Below are 21,254 nucleotides of genomic sequence, written 5' to 3' on the forward strand. Positions count from 1 at the left end.
CCAGTGCGTCAACAGGAGCCAATCTCGACGTCCTCTCGCGGCGGATCGACTACCGGTCGCAGCTCGAATCGAGTCTCGAACCTTCCGGCCGCCATCTTGGTTTCGGGACCCCTCGGAGGCCCCTCGAGTCGATCCGCTCTCGCCCGGGGCCCGTTAAATCCGATTTTAATATATTGATCTATCGCCGCCGCCTACACCAACGCCGCGGACTATGAAAGCACGTAAGAGCCGGGACAAAAGTAAGTCTGCACACGCACGTACCTACACGCGTGCCTTACACACGCACACACGACTGTGGTACCGCTCGAGTTCCCGCTCGATTGCGAGTTCTCGGGGAATCCGAAAGAATCGGACCCCATTCGCGGACTTTATGCCCAATCCATGGCGTCTCTCGGTAATACGGTCCCCCATGTATTTCCGTGTCCCTATATGTTTCTATTTTATTTTTAGTTAATGGTTTTAAACCCCCATCAATGTGGGCGCCTGTGTGGAGAGATTTTCGAACGTTCTCGACGGGAGCTGGTTGTTGAGAATATTTTTATTCGCTTAACGAAGAGGACAATGTCATTCCTGATTATTATGTGATATTATTTATGAGTTTTAACATTTTTAATTTATTATCGTAAAATTGTTATTAGTGGGAATATTTATATAGACAAGAACAATGCCCTTTTTTAGTGCCACTAATCGGCAGAATCGCTAGCGAGGGATGTTTTGCCGGAAACCGCCCGAAGAGCAGATCTCAAATAATTATCCCCGCTTTCAAGATTATCGTTAAACCTCCCGAAAACCGTACCCGACGTTTACCCCTGTACGGAGAAAAATGCCTCCTAATTGCCGGAAGAAAGTCGAGGATAATGGAGTCAAGCTGGAATAATGAAAAACCGGAGAACGAGGAGAGGGCCTCTCCTTAAAGGATGTTTTTCTCCGTATAGAGGACCTCTACTTGGCGCAATTGTTCCCTAAGTACACAGGAGACCTCTTCTCGAAGCGATGAATGCCACTTGTCGACACAATTACTCCCTCAAGACACTTGTTGTCTAGATCCTCTCATCGGCGAGCCAAATTCCACCCCTTTTGCCACTTTCACCCATGAATGGACTGAATGGACTGATAAGGACTGATATGGACTGATATGTCGATCTTGCACCGACTTTTCGAAGGCTATCCGGAACTCTACCCTATAATTTCGGCAAGAGAAACCCCGTAAAGTGCGTAGCGACCCCCGTAAACAAGAACGCTGTCCGTTATCAGTAATGCTCTTATCAGTAATTTTGCATCCCTAGAAGAAAAGCCGAAATCCAGCCTCAGCTTTGGTAATCTTGAGATCTGCATCCCCTAGACCCTCTTCGCTTTTTTCTTCCCTGTCGCCCTGTAGAGTGGAACTTCTAAGCGACAAGTCTATTCCTATTTGAGCCTGGCTCGAAAATGTTTGAGGTAGAAGGAAGAATGTCCCCTGGGAATGCTGAAACGTTCACTCTGAATTTCTTTAAACCATAGGAACTCCCCTTTGCCGAAGAGAAATCTGGCCCTCGAAGCTCTGCATCTTGTACCGATTCTCAATCATACGTATGATCTTAATTACGGAAAAATGAATTACGGCGGAGATGTTCATCCTCGTTTCCGCGTACTTTACCCTGAGGAAAAGGGAGATTCATCGAGCCACGGAAATATTTCCTTGATTCCAAGAGAAATTATTATACATATTGTTCTTTGAATTAACTTGTATGTTTCTTCGGCACTGTTCAAAGGAATACTTCCTCGGTTGAATTTTTTCCTCAGGGTAGAAGGCTTCCCGTAACGTAATCTCTCTCTGTCTCTATTTTCCGCGGTTGAAGAAACTCTGTCCTCGATCTTGCACCCTGTTTGTATGCGAAATCCAGTAATGATATCACTGCATCAATGAGTATCTTAAGAATTTTGCGCAGGCTCTTCTACCACGTTTATCACCGCGCGCATGGCTCTAGATAATTCCCAGAGCCTTATCACGTGGCGGTTAATTTTTCTCCGCGGCTGTAGGTTGTCTAGGAACGTTGTAAAAATGTGTGGAAAAATGTACAAGGGCCTGGACAAAATTATAGCCTTAGATTGTTTCCAGTCAATGGCACTGCTACCTCCCCAAGCACTCGAAGTAGACCTCGCTCTCGAGGGCGAGGGAACTCCTCTTGCATCGTTGAACATCTTGTACCTTGCACTTGTCGCCTCTTCGTAAGTAGAACGAAGCCTACGAAAGCAAGCAAAAGACGTGGTCAAATTTGGGAAATGCCGTTACGAGGAGAGAATCTCGAACGAGACGTGCAGTCTTGGGTGGTAAGGCGCCTTGACTCTTCCAGAGGGCGAACTTGAAGAACTCGGGGGCGTTTTAGGAGGTTCTGGGGGTGCTTTGGCATTGGCAGGAAGGCACAAACCCGAGGAACTGGCCACTTTGGCTGCCAACACGAGGTTCACCAGGAAGGAGATCCAGCTGATTTACAGGGGCTTCAAACAGGAGTGCCCCACAGGACTCGTCGACGAGGAGGCCTTCAAGCAGATCTTCTCGCAATTCTTCCCTCAGGGTGGTGAGTTTCCCGCCCTCAAAAGAATTCCCTCTCCACAGAAGGACTCATTTTGTGTCTACTTCAGATGCCAGCCAGTACGCACATTACGTCTTCAACACCATCAAGCGAAAATCCTCAGGGAAAATCAGCTTCGAGGTGAGATAAGCAGTTAGCTGGATTTATGAACAGAAATGAGAAGAAATTTCATGCTTAGTCCCTTGAATTTAATTCCACATGGTCGTGGACATTTTCAGGAATTCCTGACTATACTGTCGAAGGTGTCCAGGGGATCGGTGGAGGAGAAGCTGCAGTGGGTCTTCGGCTTGTACGACCTCGACGGGGATGGCTTGATAAGCAAAGAAGAGATGTTGGATGTCGTGGGGTCCATCTACGAGATGCTGGGTCGATATACTCAGCCCCAAATCGCGGAGCCCCACGTCGCAGCTCGCGAACACGTGGATCGTATCTTTCACGTGAGATTTTCATTATAAAAAAAATGTTTAACACCTTCGTCAAGACGTTGTAAAAAATGCCTCATCTATCTGGCGTGTCTTTTCTACCTTTTCAGCTGATGGACGCCAACAAGGACGGCGTGGTAACGATCGAGGAGCTGGTTCAATGGTGCTCGAAAGACGAACAGCTTCTAAAGAGCCTCGACACTCTGGACACGGTCTTGTGAGGGCTTTTAGATGTGACGTGAAAAATCCTGCACAGCAAAATCAGTTAAGAGCATTTAACCCATCCATCTACGAGCGGTTTGCAATTTTTTATCGAATTAACCGAGGGAATTCATTCGCTTAGCCCTCCTCAAGATTCGCCGTTCATCGTCGCCGTCTGGGAAACGTGTTAACGGGGGATTTTATTTTATTTTATTTTTTCTTCTCATCCTTCACTCCCGAAAAATGGTACATCGGCTTGGCAGGTCTCCTTTGGTATGTCTAAATGCTTCACCTGGAATTAATCCTGTCTGGCGGTAGTTTGAAATTAATCGTAAACTGTGTACGGCCCCTTTTGCAAAGAGTCGCCCACGCTAAGTGGCAATTTCCCGACCTTCCTAACTCTGGCGTTTAACTCTTCTGTAAATATCGATGTATTTTACCTACCCAGTCTTTCAGACGCGACAAGGGATCGCGCGATCTCCAGTATTAATAATTCTAAGACTTTCAGTCCGAGGAGTTGAGATAAAAAGAAGCAGGAACCGTGCCGAGGAGGTTCCGACTCTAAGTCGGCTCTGTTCTTGGGATTTCTCAAATTCTCGATTTTATCGAGCTCTTCCACTGTGACTTTTGCCGTTTTACTGTTTTTCTCTGCTCTCGGGGAGAACTATATACCGTTCCCAACTATTTCTCGCCTTTTAATCAGGGACGTCCGAGTGCCAATACAATTTCAAAGGTGGACGCGATTCTCCGATGGGAATGGGAATTTACTTGCATAGGGTATCATTTCAAGTTCTGGACCGAGAGGTGGGTTTGAAAATTCTTCCGACATATTCCGAGTTTTCGAACGCGCTAAGGATCTCTTTATATATAAATATACTTGTAGAGATTGACCTGAAGAATCGGTACAAATTACGGAGGGTCGCGTTTTCTCCTGTGATTATCCTGTACCTTGAAGTATTATACTCTTTAGGTAGTGACGCCGTCAGGGTCATTAATATTATTACCTAATTACATTCTTACATGGTATTGCAACCTCTATTACTGTTAAACCGCGTGTAGGTTTATCTGCGTACTTACATTGTGACAACGTACGGATTGTAAAGAAATCCAGTAGATTATTGTACAATTCTGTTAAGAATTCCTTTCACATCTAGTATTACAATTATTAAGTGCGCACTGAGAGTAATTTCGGATATGCCCTGTTTTTTAATCTCATTAATGTAAATGTGTACATACTATATTTATTTATTCGAGGTGTAGATTTGGTTCATTCGATTATAAAAAAGGACTTTTTCATTGAAATTACCTTCCTCTCGGTGTGTACTTTAGTATTATATTTCGTAGGTCGTTATTTTTTTTTTTACCGAAATCCTGCCGCTTGTTCTGGTTTTATTAACGAGTCCTTATCAACGCAAATAATCCTTACGTTGGGCCAATTTTAAGACATTAAGTATGTAGTATTTTAGCGTATATGGTTACATACGCGTCGACAGTCTATGTACGATAAGATTGTATTCCAAATCGAGGAATTTTATGTATGTTGGATTAACGCGCGAAAGGACGTATATAAAAAGTGTTTTATCGGAATTAAACAGTATTACCGGAGAAGGGTTAGGAATAAGGTTTTCCATGGGTTAAGAAATATATATTACCACGTTTCCCTGATTAAGGATAACAAAAGTCTATCAAATCGTGTATTAAACCGAAGACACTCTGCTGTGCATGCGAACCTTGTTATGCTTTCATTTCAGCGGATGAAAGTAAAATGTCATTACATGAATAAATCGTGAAACGGTATATAACTTGGGCCGGGAGTTTGGTTATTAAGATTCCGAATACCAGTCGTTAATAATTATTAGTTATATTAAATATAATGCAGGGAAAGGTGAATTAGGTAGTGAGAATATTCGTGGATTTTAAATATGGCGCTTTGCCGATGAGTCCGAGTCGAGGAGGCTTAAAAAGAGGACAACTACGATGGCCTTCCGTTCTTTCGAACTTGAGTGATAATAACTAAGCTGTGATATATTTTATGCATTTTTCCCTTAACGGTACTAGTGGGTACGAGGCATTCTTGACCGCCGATATATATACCGACTTCTGATATACTATAATATTCCTGATTTTTGAAATGCACAAGTCGCCCGCATTCTCCACCGAGGGCAGCACAGATCACGATCGCGCGACTGCCTGTAAGCAATCTTCCAATTCATATGATTCATATCTGCGATTCCTTTGATCAAGTTACTGGCGGTAAGTGAGGTTATATTTGGAGTTATCTCGTCTATAACTTAACAAGCACATTCTGCCGTTCGTGGTAGCGCAATTTTATAATTAATTAATCTACAGGAAACAACGAAGAAAGAGTTTCAATCGTTTGAGGAAAAAGGAAGCCCAGTTAAAAATGAAATGGATCACCGACATGATGCGTACTTTGACTCGAACTCATCTACCGATAGTTATTCCAGCAAGATTTCGACATTATACCGCTGAACGTCCATACATAAGGCGCCACGGTTATGTAGATCCTGTCGAGAGAAGAGGTCTTCTGGCACACCAGGGTACTCGTAGAGTTGAAGAAATGCCAGTATACCGCCCAAAGGATTGCTGGAATTCAAAACGAGCACTCTTTGGACAGAACGATTACATCGACATCCTGGGAAATGATAATCTTCACCCCACAAAAATATTGTATAACGTACCTTCATGGCTAAGAGGAGTTAGCGGCAACGAGTATCAGGTCCTCTTAAGGAAAAGGAAAATCTGGAGCAAGGGAATATTCCCAATTGCGAGGCCCACCAAATGGAGGCAGCTGGAAAAACGAATCGCTTACTTGTATCGTTACCTGAACCAGAAAACGAAGACAGGAATGTCCCCGTTTCGATGAAATAACTATTAAATACTGTACAGAGTAGACATAAATAAATCATCCCTTTTGTAGGTAACGTCGAAACTATCACTTCCGACTGGCCAATGTTGTGAACTCCTACAACTGTCATAATCAATGCTATTTAAAATAGTAAACTTATTTATTGATGGACGATAACTAGCGAACAGACATACAACGCAATTTTACAATGACGAGTCTCAAAGTATTCGTAGTATTACACGAATACCAATTTCTGTAATTATAAAAATGTAATGAACGGGAGTATACACATGGGTTCACATATGACCATGCTAAGAAAGGGTGAATTTAATGAGGCCACGCGTACTTCGACACAGAATGAATAAGTACGTCAGGACTGGAAAGGCTATAACAAACCTTTGCAATTAATCAGGAGTCTCAGAAAAAACATACATTAAAAATATAAATGCGTACCAGTTATACTGTTTCATATGCAACTTCGTTACAGCTTTGGTTGTAAACCAAAACTGGAATCGTTGAACATTTCTGCACTTATGAAATTTATCGCAACAATCTTGTAATAGGGTCATCGCTGTTACAGTGTCGAGGGGGTCGATAATTATGCACATGTCAAATGGGATGCTTTACATATTCATACAGTGGGCGATATATATACATACATATAAATGTGTATAACTGCCAATATGTACATACCTACACATATCTGTAAACAGAAAGGAAGATAAATCTCCTTCAATTTAATATCGATAATAAAAAAAGAAATTCTAATAACGTTCGAAATGCACATATATATATATCAAACAAATATAGTATATTTAAAAGTTTCTTAACATGTAATAAACGACCGATCCCCCAGTGGAGTTTCGATGAACAATCCTTGCCCTGATTTAAGAAAGCAATGCCAGCAATCGGTATGAATTTCTGCAACCTTTAAGGAAAATTGTTATTACCGTTTCGGAGAGTACAAAGTAGCAGTCGACTCCCAGCAATTAACATGTATAAACTGTAGGGTTGGCTAAATTATCGATAGTCTATAAATACTTATCGATAGCCATGGTGATACATAAAAAACAATCCGTGTGTAAAAATACTGTCGATTCACTTGTTATTAATATATTCTATTTTTTACATGTTTTTTACATGTCGATAATAGCTTGCGTGTTAATGTGTGAGTTTCGTGTCATTAATTACATATTTAACGTGGTACTTTCGCCATCGATAAAATATTTCCTGCGATATAGAAAGGAGAACTATCGATGTCTAGCCAACACTAGTGAAAAGCAGACCTGAATAATTGATATTGTCAATCGCGATGAGCGTGGACACGTATCAACGTTTAAATTATATTTACATATCCTAATGGCAGTCGTTTGCATCGTTGGGGTCCATAGAGATGATCTCATCGAAGATCCTTAGTCTGCCTGTCGAAGGCAGCAAGCGAATTCATAAATGATTCTGCAAGAAGGACAATAGAGTGGTCTCGTAATGTTTACTGGCATCCAGATTTCTAAGGCTATGCCGCTCGTCAGGATAGACTTGAAGCTGATAAGGCTTCCCGATCTTAACGAGAGCATTTATCAGCTGGCTCGTGTGGAAAAAGTGCACGTTCTCATCTATGAGGCCATGGATTATAAGCAGTCGGTTCTCCTCGTCGGGGAAATTATTAACATAAGTTAAGACCGAGCCATCTTCATATCCCTCAGGATTATTCTGTGGTAGATCCATATAACGTTCGGTGTATCCTGTGTCGTACAAGTTCCAGGAAGTAACGGGTGCCCCAGCTATCGCCAACTGTAAGTTGCATATATATCACAATTTTCTCTATATCTTCGAAGTAAAAAAAATTATAAAAGTTTTCACTAGAGAATAATACTAACCTTAAACACATCAGGATAATGTACCAAGCCCATCAGAGTCAAATACCCTCCGTACGACCATCCATGGAGAGCAACTCTCGATGTGTCTATATAGCCCGTCGTGTCTGCAAGCCATTTCAGAACCTCAACTTGATCATTCAGTTCGACGGTTCCCATTCTCTTCTGCAAATAGCTCTCAAACGTTAAACCTCTGTGATGAGAACCACGAGAGTCGATGAGAACAACGCAGTATCCCTGGGCAGCGAGCATATGCATTCTCAAATGTCTCATACCCTGAAACGATAAAACCTTATTAAACCCATTCCGAAGAATGTAAAGAACAATCTTTCGCATTTTTTTTCAAATAAATAGCCTTTAAAGGGGAGAAGTTAAAAATAAATATGAGAGTTCTAACCTTAAATGTATTAGTCACGAGCTGCACTTCAGGACCACCGTAGACGTTCAATATCGTGGGATACTTCGTTCCTGGTTGGAACTTGTGGGGCTTAAAAATCATTGAATATATTGTATCACCAGACGCTATTTTGTGCGCATACATCTCTGGAGCGAATATTTCCGATTCGGGAAGTGAAGGCTCTGACAAGTAACCGACAGGTGTCAATACAATGCTTTCAACCGTCCAGTCGGTCTGCGATATTCTGAATACCTGACGTTAGAAATTAAATTTCAAGGTTAAAAGTCGTGACAGAATTTTTCGCATTTAAGAAAAAATAAAATCTTGGTAATTCCTTATTTTTGACAACGTTAACTGTAAGACATGTGTACATACCTGACAAGTAGGTAACATTTTAATAGAACTATATACGGTGACGAGCATTGTACACTCCTTGTTAAAATATATGTTATTGTAGCTGTATCCAGGTCTTGTCAGCAGCCTAATTTCCAAAGGACGACGCAAGGATACAGCGTAGATGTGTTGCTCCAATGGACCTTCCCTCAAACCAGCGAAATATACAATTGAATTAGCTTCATCGACCCACAGCTTTTTCCCAAAAACTTCCCACTCGCCCTGCGTTAGGGCAAGTCTCGAAGTAATACGCGGCTGTAGGTAAACATTATCCATTCGATCCAGCGGCTCCTCCACGCCATTACTCAAACCTACAATTTTGTAAAATATATTCGTTGCTAACCTATCTATAAACATAGTATACAAATTAAATTCCATCATAAATACAAACCAGCTATGCTGGATGTAACAAGATACAGGTGTCTGAAATCAGTCTCCTCGCTTCCCCAGAGGAACTTCACTTCCATCGGGTCATCGGATGGGAGGAAATGCAGCAGATCGTTTACACTGATCCAGATAGAGCTTTGCTCCGAATAGATCACTTGAACACTAGCCGATGAAGGTGCAAAATGATTATCGGAGTTGTACACATTAGGAGGTGGCTCGCAGAAGTTATCTATCGAGAGCAGAACCAATTCCAGCCTTTGTTGCTTTCTGTCCAGCAACTGAACCCAGATACTGTAATATTTTAATGCAAAAACGGTGTTAAATTGCACAAGTTAATTTGTATCGTGTTCACCAAACATTTAGACTTACTATTGGGCATCGGGAGTCCAACCCACTCTGACCATGTATTCCATCCAAGGGAACATGACGTGCAATGGATATTGCAGTTCCAGAATCTCAATGTCAACGAACTGTAAAGTATCTGACAGGCGAAACTGTACCATTTTGAGATTACTTTTCGCGTTCGAGGTCCCGGCCCTCGGGTACCTGAATTCATCGATTTCTTCAGAATTCGATGTGAACGACGGGAAACAGAATATTTTAACATCAGTCTCATCGACCTCTTCGTAGACTATTCTGTAGATTCCATTGTCGGACTTTGGTTGCCACCAATAGCCGATGTACCTAATTTATAATTAGCAAAATATATTTGCAACCCTTCCGATGGTTTAAACTCCAATTAATTTCTAGAAGTATTTTTACTGACCTCATAAACTCTTCTTGCATAACATATGAAGGTGTGCCTGCGGTAAGAGGGTCTTCGTCCAGATTCCTGCCACCTTTTCTAGCTCGTGTCAGTCTAACGGATGATCCTGCGATACTGTGCGATACATGTAGATCGCCAGAGCAGGTGTGAGCCACCAGGGCATCATTCCATGGGCATATTTGTGGACATAATTTAGCTCCAGTAGTAGACATTCTCAGTTCTGATGGAAAGAGTGGACCTGGCTAGAAGTAAAGTTCACGATAAATTATTTTATCGGAATGGCAATATTGTTTCAAGCTGTTAATGAACTGCATTGTCCATTTACCATAAAACCGTTGTCTATACATTGATACAAACTACTTGCTGCTGGAAAGACTAATCTACCGCTCTCAGCATGTAACTCGTAGCTTGTAATTCCCCATGTAGATAGCCTTTTCCTCTCCCATAATAGCTGTTCCTCTCTGGAGGAACGATTTGCACACATCACACTGGAAAAAAAACATTTCACTCTGATTTGAAAGCGAGTGACTTACTCACAGTATCGCACCATCTTTTTTTTCCTCTACCTTTGAAAGTTTGGCTCGATAACTGGTTGCCAATGCAGCCTGTAGCCATTAGCGTGATCAGAATGAGCTATGTCGACATACAGTAAAGAAGTTTCCCATCCATTATTTGGGGTGCTCAGAAAATATATTCTTGTCCTAAAATCAGGGTCTAGCAGAATATCTTTTCAATCGACTAAACATGGCTATAGGAACCTTTATCTTACCGTCCATCCGGTAGGGACCGAAACGTAATGGAGCTAGGTACAGAGCCAACCGATACTCCGGACAGTTTTCTTCGCAGTTCGCTTACGATGCCTCTCAGTTCTTGCCACGATTTCTTCTTCTGATCACAAGACGTGGAGCAGTTAGGTTCCGGCACCTGGTCACCGCCTTCGTTACAGTGCTCCATGATCCTAATGTATCCGACGACTAGGTTAGGTCATTCACGGAAACTGCACCCAATCTCCTCCAGCATGCAAGTTGATTTCTTAAAACCCTCCTCGATCTCCCTATCCAATATCACAAATCCCCTGAAATCGAGTCATCGCATTAATCCCTCGAAAACTCCTCGCTAGCCAATTTCAACCTCACCAGATTTTATCACAATATCACTGCTCCGCTCGCCGTCGGATCATCCTCTGGGAAACCTCTGCTTCGCTGCAGCGGAAACTAGTTTACCACCTGACGCCCTGCCTCATTCCACACTCAGATTCCTCCAGCAACCAGCCCAGCGGTGTACGTATAACAAATCGCTCTAAAATCACATGCTTCCTCAGTGTCGAGAATTCCAGCCTGGGGCAGCGAAACGGAATACAAATTTCAGACCCTCGCACGATGTTATATCCAAACATACAAGGGCCACCTACATAGAGACCAACAATAGTCGATTCCTCTCTTCTTCCCTAAAAGAGACGCACTCTCCTTATTGTTTGGCGCTAGTCAATGAGTACAATGGTCGTCTGACAGAGCTCAAACCGGACAGGGAGGTTATGTCGCGCGTCTCGCCCTCCCTGCAACTTCTACCAGCAGTTCCCGCCTCGAATCTCAGATTTCCACCTAAAATCATACAATTTCACGCTTAATTCCACTGTTAAACGTCGCCCTCCATTCGTCGCGGTCGTGCTTTGAGGTTAGGTTGGCCCCGGAGTTACGTCTCGGCCGCGTCCGGCGTACCTCGAAAACGAGGTCGACTTCGCGACTTCGCAGCGCCTTTCTCTGTCCTTTTTCAGCTCGAGGCCGAGTTTTAGGTTATGTTTGGTCCTTGGACTCGCTTCTGGCTCTTTCTTTCACTTTCTTTCCGCAGACGACCGCCTCTTCCGCTGAGTTGACTGAACCGGCTACGCTCGGCCGAACCACGAACGCATGCTCGGTGCTCGGATAACCTCCAAATTTCTTCGAGCAAACCTGAATACACCTGCTTCGACTAGACCTGACCCCTCCCAACTGCTCCTATTCTTGGCGGCCTATATCGACGACCCGTTCCGTTTCCGCCCTCGGTGCTTTAATTATACCTCCCTTGGCGCTTCGGAATCTGTTTCCTCCTACGCGAATCACGCTCACCCACGATGTCTCGCGCCAACTGTCAAATAGCGATCCGACACCTCGATTTTCTCCTTTTTGACGCAACAGCTGCGCACATTGGATGACCACGAGTCAACGAGCTGTCAATATGGCGTGCCACGTGCGCGTGACCGTCAGCTGTCATGCCGAACAAATTTTTTTTTTTTTCAGGGATACGTTATCTCACATTTTCCTAGGTATTTAATTATTACGCATTTCACGTTTATCCATAATGTCACTGTATTAACTATGACAAACCGTTACCTTATTGTTAACAAAAAATTTTTTTTCAGAGATACATATTGTTTTTTATTTTTCTAGGTATTTTATTATCACGCAATTCACGTTTATCCACAGTGCCATGCATCGTTATCTCCCTGTCATTTAAAATTCTTTTTATTTTAGGGATACTTACACTTCTAGGTATTTAATTATTACGTATTTTATATTTCTCAATGAGCGATCCGTCACTTCGTTGTCATCCAAAAATTATTATTCTTCTCTAGGTATTCTTATACTATTCAAAACCTGCCTTGGAATTTCGGACACAAAATTGTCGACGGTTATTCACGTGGATTAATAATCCGTCAATATCGACGAGTTTGTTAAATATGTCTTTTTGGTGCTATTGAATTCCTGGTGATTTAATTCGGCTCGTTATCAGGGATGAAGGCCTGGGATAAATTCCCCAAGTGGAACTATTTTAATCACCACTCTCAATAACTCCAGGTAACTCCGGGGGGGAGATTTTATTACCCCCCGCGAACATTGTACACCGAGTAATCCCGAGTACGCAGCCTTGTAATCTCTCCCGAAGGCCGGCGGACAAAAATGCGGCAATTTTGTCAATTTATGGCCGCATTAATTATTCCACGCCCTTCAAGGATACATTATTTACACACATGGCCCTGCCCTGACTTTGCAACTAAGAATGACAGCGTTCCCTGTCTCTTTTTTTACCGGTCGGAAAATTTATCACGCATAATTTTTCAAGATAAAATTCCGGGAATTTTTATTTCCTTATATTTTGCTATCATATTTTGTAATATTTTTTCCAAGTCGAAGGGGATTTCTATTTAATCAGGGATGACGTTCCCTATTTTCCTTCATCACCTGCAAAATTGATCATCCCCAATTTTCCCCGATTTGATTAATGGCAAAAATCAGAATGACTATTTTTAAACATTCTTAAATAGGCGCAGAAAATTATTTAACAGTATTTCCCCTGTCGATGTGAATTTCCGAGTGCTCGGTCAAGATCCCCCCGAGAGCCGCGGGTTTTTATTTCGTCACTAATTGGGGTCTCGAAAATGGTTGACAAAACGGCGAGAAAGCTAGAGAAAGCCTCGGGGATTTTTTTTTCTTTTTTTTGGAAAAGGGGAGATTTTATTCCCCCTCCTCGTATTGTGGGGCGGATCAACGAGGTCCCCGCAATCTCTTCCGGGAGGTTCTCTCGACTGAAAAAGGCCGGTAATTTTGGAAATTTACAGCCGCATTAATTACGCCGCTCCCTCGTGTACCTGTACGTGTGTACTCACCCCTTGGCTTCGTGAAATTGTATAACAGAAGAGGGGTGTGCTTGACAAACGAGCAGCTCGCGACCCTTGACGACACGCGCGAGTAAAAAAAACCAGCTCCCCAGTTTTCCACGTGGGATTTTCCAAACTCCTCTCGCACCCCTGCACCTCTACCTCGGAGGTAATTCGGTCATTTTTGGAACCCCTTTCGACTAATTAACCACCTGGCCATTTCTTAGTCCCCCCGTAATTCCTGATCTCGATATTTCTCTGCGAATTTCCCGGCCTGTTGGAAAAATTTCTTCAAATATTCATATTTATTATCTCGCCTTTCATATGTAATTATTTCATTCCTACACCTGTACCTGTGAGGTAATTCGATCATTTTTTAAACCCCTTTCGACTAATTAACCACCTGGTCATTTCTTACCCCCCTCATAATTCTTCGTTTCCATATTACCTTGCGAAGAGCCACAACAATATATTGCAAAATGAGATTGGTTGATTAGAAAAATTTAGTTAAAAATCGATTTAAAATACGCATAATTAATACACGACTTACGGTGGACATTGAAAATGTCTTGGGAATTTTTTTGACAAACGTGGAGGGTGCAGAATCAACTCGTGAATTAAATTTATATTAATTGCATGGTATATTAGAAATAAAAAAAAATCATTCCAGAGTTCCATAACAATGGCCGAGAACAGCAACAAGTGTCCCTATCCGACCAAGCCGGTGAAGTTTGACTGGTCCGTCTTGAAGTCCCGAATTTTCACCATCAACTGCCTGAAGAAAAACTGGGAGGTGAGTCGATGGCTTTTCTATTTTTCCCTGGCCGGAAGTGCGATCTCTCGGAAAATGCACAGTCCAGTCCTCGAAGGATCCTCGGAAACCCTCTAGAAGAACTCGAGAGCTCATTTGCATGCCAAAGGCGAATCTCGTTCGAACCTCGGCCTCTCGAGGCCTTTTTCCCCGATTGTTTTTTTTTTCTTTTAAACCCTTTACCCTCTGGAAAAAGAAATATTCAAAAGGAAGGAGGCATCAGCCTTGTTTCGTGGCCGGAAAGAGGCAATTTCCCTCCTTTCCTCCGCTCTTTGATTCCTCGTCCTGGAAACGTGGAAAGAAGCTTCCGGGAAAATCCAGGAAATAATCTCGGAAGGGGGATAATTATATTCCATTGAAATTAAATACTTTAGGGGAGAAATAATAGGCTAGGAAATACTTACCTTTCTCTTCGCGTATCTACTTAAATTGTTACTATTTAATGTTTACTTCCCGATGGTGGAAAATCTTCACAGCCTTGGACTCGGTGTGATCTTCGTCGACGACTGCTCTATATTAAATTGACATTTTGCGGGAATCAATGTTATAATAAATTACCTGTGGATTAATATGACGAAAAAAAAATAGATATATATATATTTAACCTTCGGTGATTTGCCAGTAATTATTTACGCTGAAAATAATTCCATCGTTCCATTTCGCTCCTCCACGTCGGACATGACTTCTCAATAAATTTTCCAGTAATTATCATTAATTATTTATAATTATTTTGGGATTATTTATAATTTGATTGATTTGAGCTGTTCTTCGTGTCGGTCGATTTTTTTTTTTTTTTTCGGGGGGGACGGGGAAGGGCTAAAAATCGGATCGGGTGGCTGATAGAGAAGACTGATCGCGGACTAGAAGTAACTTTAATGTCTTCAACAACAACAGGTACAATACCAGTTTACCTGCGGTAAAATACGGTGTGTTTTCGTTTTTAGCTCGCTCACTCTAAATCGTTTGCCGGGGTGCTCTCGTCCAAGATTCTCTCGCACCAGGCCCCCCTTTTCCCTTTTCAGGATTAATATTATTTCCCTTACAGCGGTCTACGGTCGTTAAAGTACTATCTACGTACTCTCGCTACGTAATTTCGTACTACTTCGGCTGCCTAACTAACTAGCTAACTAGCTGAACTCACTGCAGAACTCGCGACGTCCTTTTTACGGCCGACGAATATTTCTCCGTGAAGAGATTTTCTCAACCTTATGTTCCAATGTACATCGTGCATTTCGTGCTAAGGAAACGAAACGTCCTATTGCGTTATTACCTCTAATCGTAGACAGGAGGATGGAAGAAAACGGGTGAGAAAGACTAACAGGCGAGTCTGGGGAACGGAAGATTGACAACAAAAAATTAATAAATAAAAAAACAGAGAGAAGAAATTCGGAAAAGATTCACGCGAAGGGAGAATAAAAATGGCTCCTCGACCCAACACGTCCTGTCCGACTAATTATTGTCCTTGTTTACCATTACTTAATTCCTCCCTAAATTCCCGAGGGAATTTTTCAACCCTCCAAGGATTAACTTTTGCAAAGAGACAATGAATATCGTTCATTGGTAGTTAATCAGTCGTTCATTTATACGCGGATCATATCATTGATATCGATTTTATTTAAACAATTCATGGTCGTGATAATTGACGACGATTAAAGGCGATGAAAGCTCCCTGGAAAGATTACAAATTCGTCCGGGAATTTATGGAGGATTATTTATTCATTATTTCTAAGTGACTTTAAGGTGAGCCTCGATCGAATTTAGGGAGGCTGAGTCGCCTTTTTTTTCTTTTTTTTTATATTCCTCTTAAATATAGTTTTTGATATCGTTTAGGCCTTGGCGTCTCAGACTCGATCTTGAGATACACTTTTGTACTTTTCTTCATTGATATACGCTTTGCATTGCGTAGAATTTACGTATTATAAATGCTCACGAGATCCCTACACTTCTAAAAATCTCTAAAATGTATAAACAAAGTGTTATAAAATTGGAGCAAAGAGACGTCATCGTGGAAATTGCTCGTGCAATTGTAACTACTTTTTCTTTCGTTACGGAAAGTACCAAAATAACTCGCAAATGAGTACTTTATCCTTCGGCAATAACAATAAAAAAATGAATGAATAAAAATTATGAAGTTTAGAAGTCGAAGGCGATAAAAAGAAATTCCATTTGGAGTACAATCAAGTACACTTATCCTCTGGCACTCGATTGGGCACTTTTTAGAGATACGTCTTTGAAGATACAGTTTCCCCCGAAACCCCTTTATCTCGCAGGATGCAAAGATGCATCGATTATCGATAAACTGCCGCCCTCGATTATTTATCCAGCACCAAGTTTGGCTTCTATGCGGCCAGAACGTGCGCGGAGGGTCGAGAAACCAATGTAAAAATTATTTTAAAATTATTTAAACATTGTCAGAAATTGTCAACAGTCTCCCTCCGCGTTAGGGACGAGGAAATCGATCGATCAGACATCGGGGCCCCAGACGATCGATCGGGATCGATTCCGTCCGCCCTCGATCTCCGTAAAGAATCGCCGATTGCGCATAAAGGCTCATTGAAATGCACTTAATTATCCCCTGAACTTTCCCTTAATATTTCGGTACACGGTAAGGATATGTCAAGTGTAAATTCCCCTTTCAACGTGAGGAAAAAAAAAAAGGCATCCCGAGTCGAAGTCATCGATCTCAGCCGAACCTCTTAATCCTGAATTTAATTGACTGAGAAATTTCAATCTCATTAAGGTGTCACGAAAGGTCTCCCAAGTAAAAATACCCTGAAACATTGACACGTGATCATGGAGATCCTAATGAAAGTTCCGAAACTCGCGAAATTTCATTTTTTTTTTTTTTTTCATAAAAGTACATGAAGTACCTGAAACTCCTGTCGAGAAAAAATTCAGCACACCGAATATGCCAATCAAGGAAAAACAAGTTTAAAAACTCAGAGCCCCGTTTTTCTTTGTTTTAAACTAAACCTTCTCTTTTTTTTTTCCTAGTGTTATTACAACTCGAGGTTCTAACTAGACCGACTTAATTAACGTCTACCAATGGTTAACTCTCGTAACAGATTATAAATTCGGTTTACGAGGCAGAGTTAAAAATGTTCGACCCGGGATTAGCAGGTCCGAGCCGGGTCGAGGGATCGATTCCTGACAGCCGATATATATATATATTTTTTCCCCTTTTTTCTGGATTTTCGATCGACCCCCTCCCGGCCCTCCCGCCAAAGTCACTCCACCTAACTCATGAAGGCGTTTCCGATTTTTCATTTCCCCCCCCCCCCCCCAAGAGCTCTCGCTCTAAAACGGGGTCTCGCGTAAACGTATCCAAATCTCTGTACAACGCGGCACCCGTGTTAAACCAAACTCTACAAGTCGCTAGGTCCAATTAGAAATGATTTTTACAGGGCACATACGAATACGCAAAACCACTCTGTGTCAAAGTTTAAGGCAGGCAGGACGAGGGGGTTCACTGGGAGATCAATGTGGTAGTGATAAGAACTAGGCGCGAATTATACATGTACATATGTGATGTAGAATCACCAACGTGTAAACGCCCAGCAACGTGTAAACGCCTTCGCGTCCCTAAGCGGTGAGATAAATCGACGAGGAGCGAAGAAAGAGATCGAAAAAAATTCCGCAAAAATTGGAAAAAATTCGGAAAAATTGGAAAAAATTCCCCGAACCCCCCCTCGCCGACTCACCTCGCCCCGACCTACGCCAACAGTGACAAACTAATAGTATATACCAAAAGAATCGCTGCGACTTGCACTACCAAGTATTGCTGGTTCCTTAAAACGTATATGCTTATCGTTATAAAAAACCTGTGCTACGATGTGAGTGTGTATACATATATATCTATCTATCTGTCTATAATTTATGTCCTCGTGATAACGATTCCTTATTCCTTCTCTCCGTGGATTAAAAATTAAAATCACAAGGATCCCCCCGCCTCCCCTCCCCCATCGATTTAGGGAGGGAGCGGTTTACGATTAGTCGTTGGCAAGTGATATTTGGCTAGTTGATAAGAGGTGGAGGCTCGATCGTTGACAAGTCGGTTCGACCCGGATAATAAATAGAATAAATAGAATAAATAAATAAATAGGGCGCGGGGTGATAAGGCGAGAGAGAGAGACTGATACGAGCTGATAAATCAAGTGGTCGGCACTCTTATCCGATTACCAGGTAGATTGGATCAGATTGAAAAAATATATATGTATATGTATATATATGTATGCACGTACGTGGGCGTCAGTTTTAATCGTTAAATATTTTTATTTACTATTTTCCCGGCGCCGCGGTCGAAATTAATTACGAAATTTGAGAAATTCATTCCGCGGCATTTTTTAGGCGTTATCGGGCGTTATCAAGATTTTCAAGATTTTCCCGGAAATATTGAAAAGATTCGCAATATCTATATGTATATCGTAATGTCGCGGTGGAGTTATAAAATTGATGTCTTTTCATTCGTTGTATATCTTGAAATGAGGTTGTCATGAAAAATCGGTACACCTCTGGACACTGATAAGAGTCGATGGAAATTAACGTAAATCGTTAGGTAAAACGGGAGAATGACAAATATGAAATTCCATAAACGCACGTAACATCATATGTTTACCGTGTCAGTGCACTCTTATCACTGTACTAAATTTTTACCGTGCGTTCCACATTTTATTTAAAAAAAAAAAGTATGCTACGTAATTAGTGCACCATGTCTGCTTAAAAATTGCTACAGACTTACGGTGTTCCTTTTAACAGTGAATCCCCGGAAAAATTGTGGTTTACCTCGAGGGTAGAAGTCGAGAAAAATAAAGGGGGGGAGGGGGAAACTATAAAAGTGAAAAAAGCACGGCGCCGAAAAATCGAGAATCGCGAGTAAAAAGCGAATTTATTTACAAGAGCCGAGCCGGAAAAGCCGCGGAATTCGCGAGGTCCATTCCGCGGCGGCAGAGAACGGAAAATGTAAGGAAAGTCGGGGGGAGGAAAAAGACACGGAGGAAAGGAGTCGAGAGAAAATGAAAAAAAGAAAAGAAAAGAAAAAACGACTCGGGAAGGAATCCGCGAATTCCGCGAGTCCACCCAGGAAAGGGCGCGATACCGGATTTACCTATTTTTTTTGTCGTTTTTCATTTTTAATATCGTTCGTTTAGGTACCTGGGCACTTAACAACTAAAACGCACACGAGTGGTCGCATAAGAGGCACACAACTCGCTCCGATATTTTCCCCTATATATAGATATATATATATATTATTTATATATTTATATATATATTATATCCGTATGTATATTATTTATATTCGTGTATGTATAAGTAGATAATATTGATATTATGGAAGAACAAGACGCGGCCTCGCGTGAATATGTGAAGGCCGAGAAACGCGACGAAACGTGTGGGTCCCTTGTTCAAAGTGTCTCCAAAATTTATAAGTACGCTTCTGTTTCTTTTCTGTCTCTCGTTTTCCGGCTTTTCTTCTCTCTCTCTCTCTCCCCCTCTTTTTGGTTTACCTTACGTGCTACGCGTCAGGGATAATCGTATTAATTATTAATTAAATAACTGCGACTTTTCACTCGTCGATAACCCTTCGGTTTGGAAGTTCCCTAAGGAATCGTCGTTTCCGCACGTCGGTGACGTTTCTAATTTTTTAATTCCCCTTTGTCGGCGACGAGGAGGGGTTTTCGGAATTGGGGCCTCCGCGGGACTTGCTTAGGCACGGGAAACGATTTTTTTTTCAATTTCAAGACGAACGCGAGAGGTACCGAATTTTTATGATTAATTATCATGGATATCTTTCTGATTTCTTTTTGGAAAATCGGAATTGATGGTAAACAATGTCGCGAAAATTCTGCCGTCACTTTTCTCGCATTTTTTCTCCCCCCCCGCAACTTTACTGCCTAGACTACACTCATAGACGTGCAAGAAAAAAGAGGTCCTAGGCAAAATTAAGGATGCTGTCTCTAATAATGTCAGTACCAGTTCGGGCATTGAAGTCTCTCGCCGCCTTGCCGGAGCGTCGGTTCGTCGCACCTGTTTTCTCCCCCTGAAATTCAATTCCCCTTTTAGGTAAAATTTCTCAAATCTTCAGGGGGATTTTCCGAGTTGCCTTGATTTTTTTTAGAATTTTCCGACCGTCCGAAGGGCGGCGGAAAAATCGGAGCAGTGGCGACTGCCGCAACGCAACAGGTGCAACGAACGTCCCGTGGCGTCTTTCTGTATTTATTTTTTTTTTCTCCAAAATCTACTCGCCTCGAAAACAAGTGTCTGACACCATTCTACCGAGGAAGAGCCAGGGCGTTTCCAAAAGACTCTACGAAGACTCTACGAAAAACCCCTGGGTGTTGTTTCTACGACCCTAAGTCTCTCTCCTCTACGTTGCAATCCACTACCTAGTCGAGATATAATGTGTATATATATATATCCATATCGTGTATATATATCCATATATGTATCTACATTTAAGGAAACGTCTTACTTGGTCATGTGGGGCCCATCCGATGACAGTGTTGACATTGACATTGACATTGACACAAGCGGCCGATTGTCTTGGGCTCTTTCGGGTCATAGAACATCAGTTTAAGGCACTCGGGTCTCGTCGAAAGGTTTCAGGACGTTGCTTCCAATTTTCCGGGGCTTTTTCCTCCCCTCTTCACCCTTAGTTCCTCATCTGGGATCCTTTGCTTACTGGTTTGGAAACGGGATGCTCCGTAGACCGGGAAAGAGGACGCCCTGGCGGCGCCATCTTGGATCCCGCGGCGTCTCCGAGATTTCTCATTTTTTTTCGCCCTTGGCGAAAGGGAGGACAAAAAGTCCTCGTCTTTTCTTGCTTCCCAGAAAATCTGCCTCTCTTCCGGCTTTATTTCGCTCCAGTTCGGGATTTCGACGTCCTTACTGAGAAGTTTTCACACAATGGGTTGCTTCTTCCCCGGCGGC

The 21,254-nt window shown here is 42.2% G+C and overlaps 3 protein-coding genes across 9 annotated transcripts; 2 read left to right on the forward strand and 1 right to left on the reverse strand.

Moving 5' to 3' along the window:
* Nucleotides 1-25: 25 nt before the first annotated feature.
* Nucleotides 26-4,284, forward strand: LOC105703750 (Kv channel-interacting protein 2). Of its 4 annotated transcripts, XM_012432381.1 has the most exons (6): nucleotides 26-239; nucleotides 2,334-2,558; nucleotides 2,623-2,693; nucleotides 2,792-3,010; nucleotides 3,106-3,259; nucleotides 3,339-4,284. In XM_012432381.1, the coding sequence occupies exons 1-5, from the start codon at nucleotides 212-214 to the stop codon at nucleotides 3,214-3,216; spliced, it is 654 nt and encodes a 217-aa protein (XP_012287804.1). In that variant the 5' UTR covers nucleotides 26-211; the 3' UTR covers nucleotides 3,217-3,259; nucleotides 3,339-4,284. The 4 variants fall into 4 exon arrangements, with proteins under 4 accessions (XP_012287804.1, XP_012287803.1, XP_012287805.1 ...); XM_012432380.1 differs by having other exon boundaries at nucleotides 3,106-4,284; XM_012432382.1 differs by having other exon boundaries at nucleotides 2,334-2,555; nucleotides 3,106-4,284.
* A 1,136-nt stretch (nucleotides 4,285-5,420) lies between these two features.
* LOC105703753 (39S ribosomal protein L51, mitochondrial) lies at nucleotides 5,421-6,840 on the forward strand. The gene is made up of 2 exons (XM_012432390.2): nucleotides 5,421-5,449; nucleotides 5,546-6,840. Exon 2 carries the CDS (start codon nucleotides 5,601-5,603, stop codon nucleotides 6,081-6,083), a length of 483 nt encoding a protein of 160 aa, XP_012287813.1. The 5' UTR covers nucleotides 5,421-5,449; nucleotides 5,546-5,600; the 3' UTR covers nucleotides 6,084-6,840.
* LOC105703752 (dipeptidyl peptidase 9) lies at nucleotides 6,205-12,013 on the reverse strand. 4 transcript variants are annotated; one of them, XM_012432388.2, is made up of 13 exons: nucleotides 11,601-12,013; nucleotides 11,294-11,483; nucleotides 11,019-11,181; nucleotides 10,652-10,957; nucleotides 10,449-10,583; nucleotides 10,208-10,370; nucleotides 9,883-10,124; nucleotides 9,486-9,800; nucleotides 9,121-9,407; nucleotides 8,712-9,040; nucleotides 8,337-8,588; nucleotides 7,943-8,215; nucleotides 6,205-7,856 (listed from the first exon to the last, which is right to left on the reverse strand). In XM_012432388.2, exons 4-13 carry the CDS (start codon nucleotides 10,834-10,836, stop codon nucleotides 7,509-7,511), a joined length of 2,529 nt encoding a protein of 842 aa, XP_012287811.1. In that variant the 5' UTR covers nucleotides 10,837-10,957; nucleotides 11,019-11,181; nucleotides 11,294-11,483; nucleotides 11,601-12,013; the 3' UTR covers nucleotides 6,205-7,508. The 4 variants fall into 4 exon arrangements, with proteins under 4 accessions (XP_012287811.1, XP_012287809.1, XP_012287812.1 ...); XM_012432386.2 differs by having other exon boundaries at nucleotides 11,019-11,219; XM_012432389.2 differs by having other exon boundaries at nucleotides 11,253-11,483.
* Between the last annotated feature and the right edge of the window lie 9,241 nt (nucleotides 12,014-21,254).

Source organism: Orussus abietinus, unplaced genomic scaffold (assembly GCF_000612105.2).
Source record: "Orussus abietinus isolate OABI.00-Male unplaced genomic scaffold, Oabi_2.0 scaffold26, whole genome shotgun sequence".
NCBI lineage: Eukaryota > Metazoa > Arthropoda > Insecta > Hymenoptera > Orussidae > Orussus > Orussus abietinus.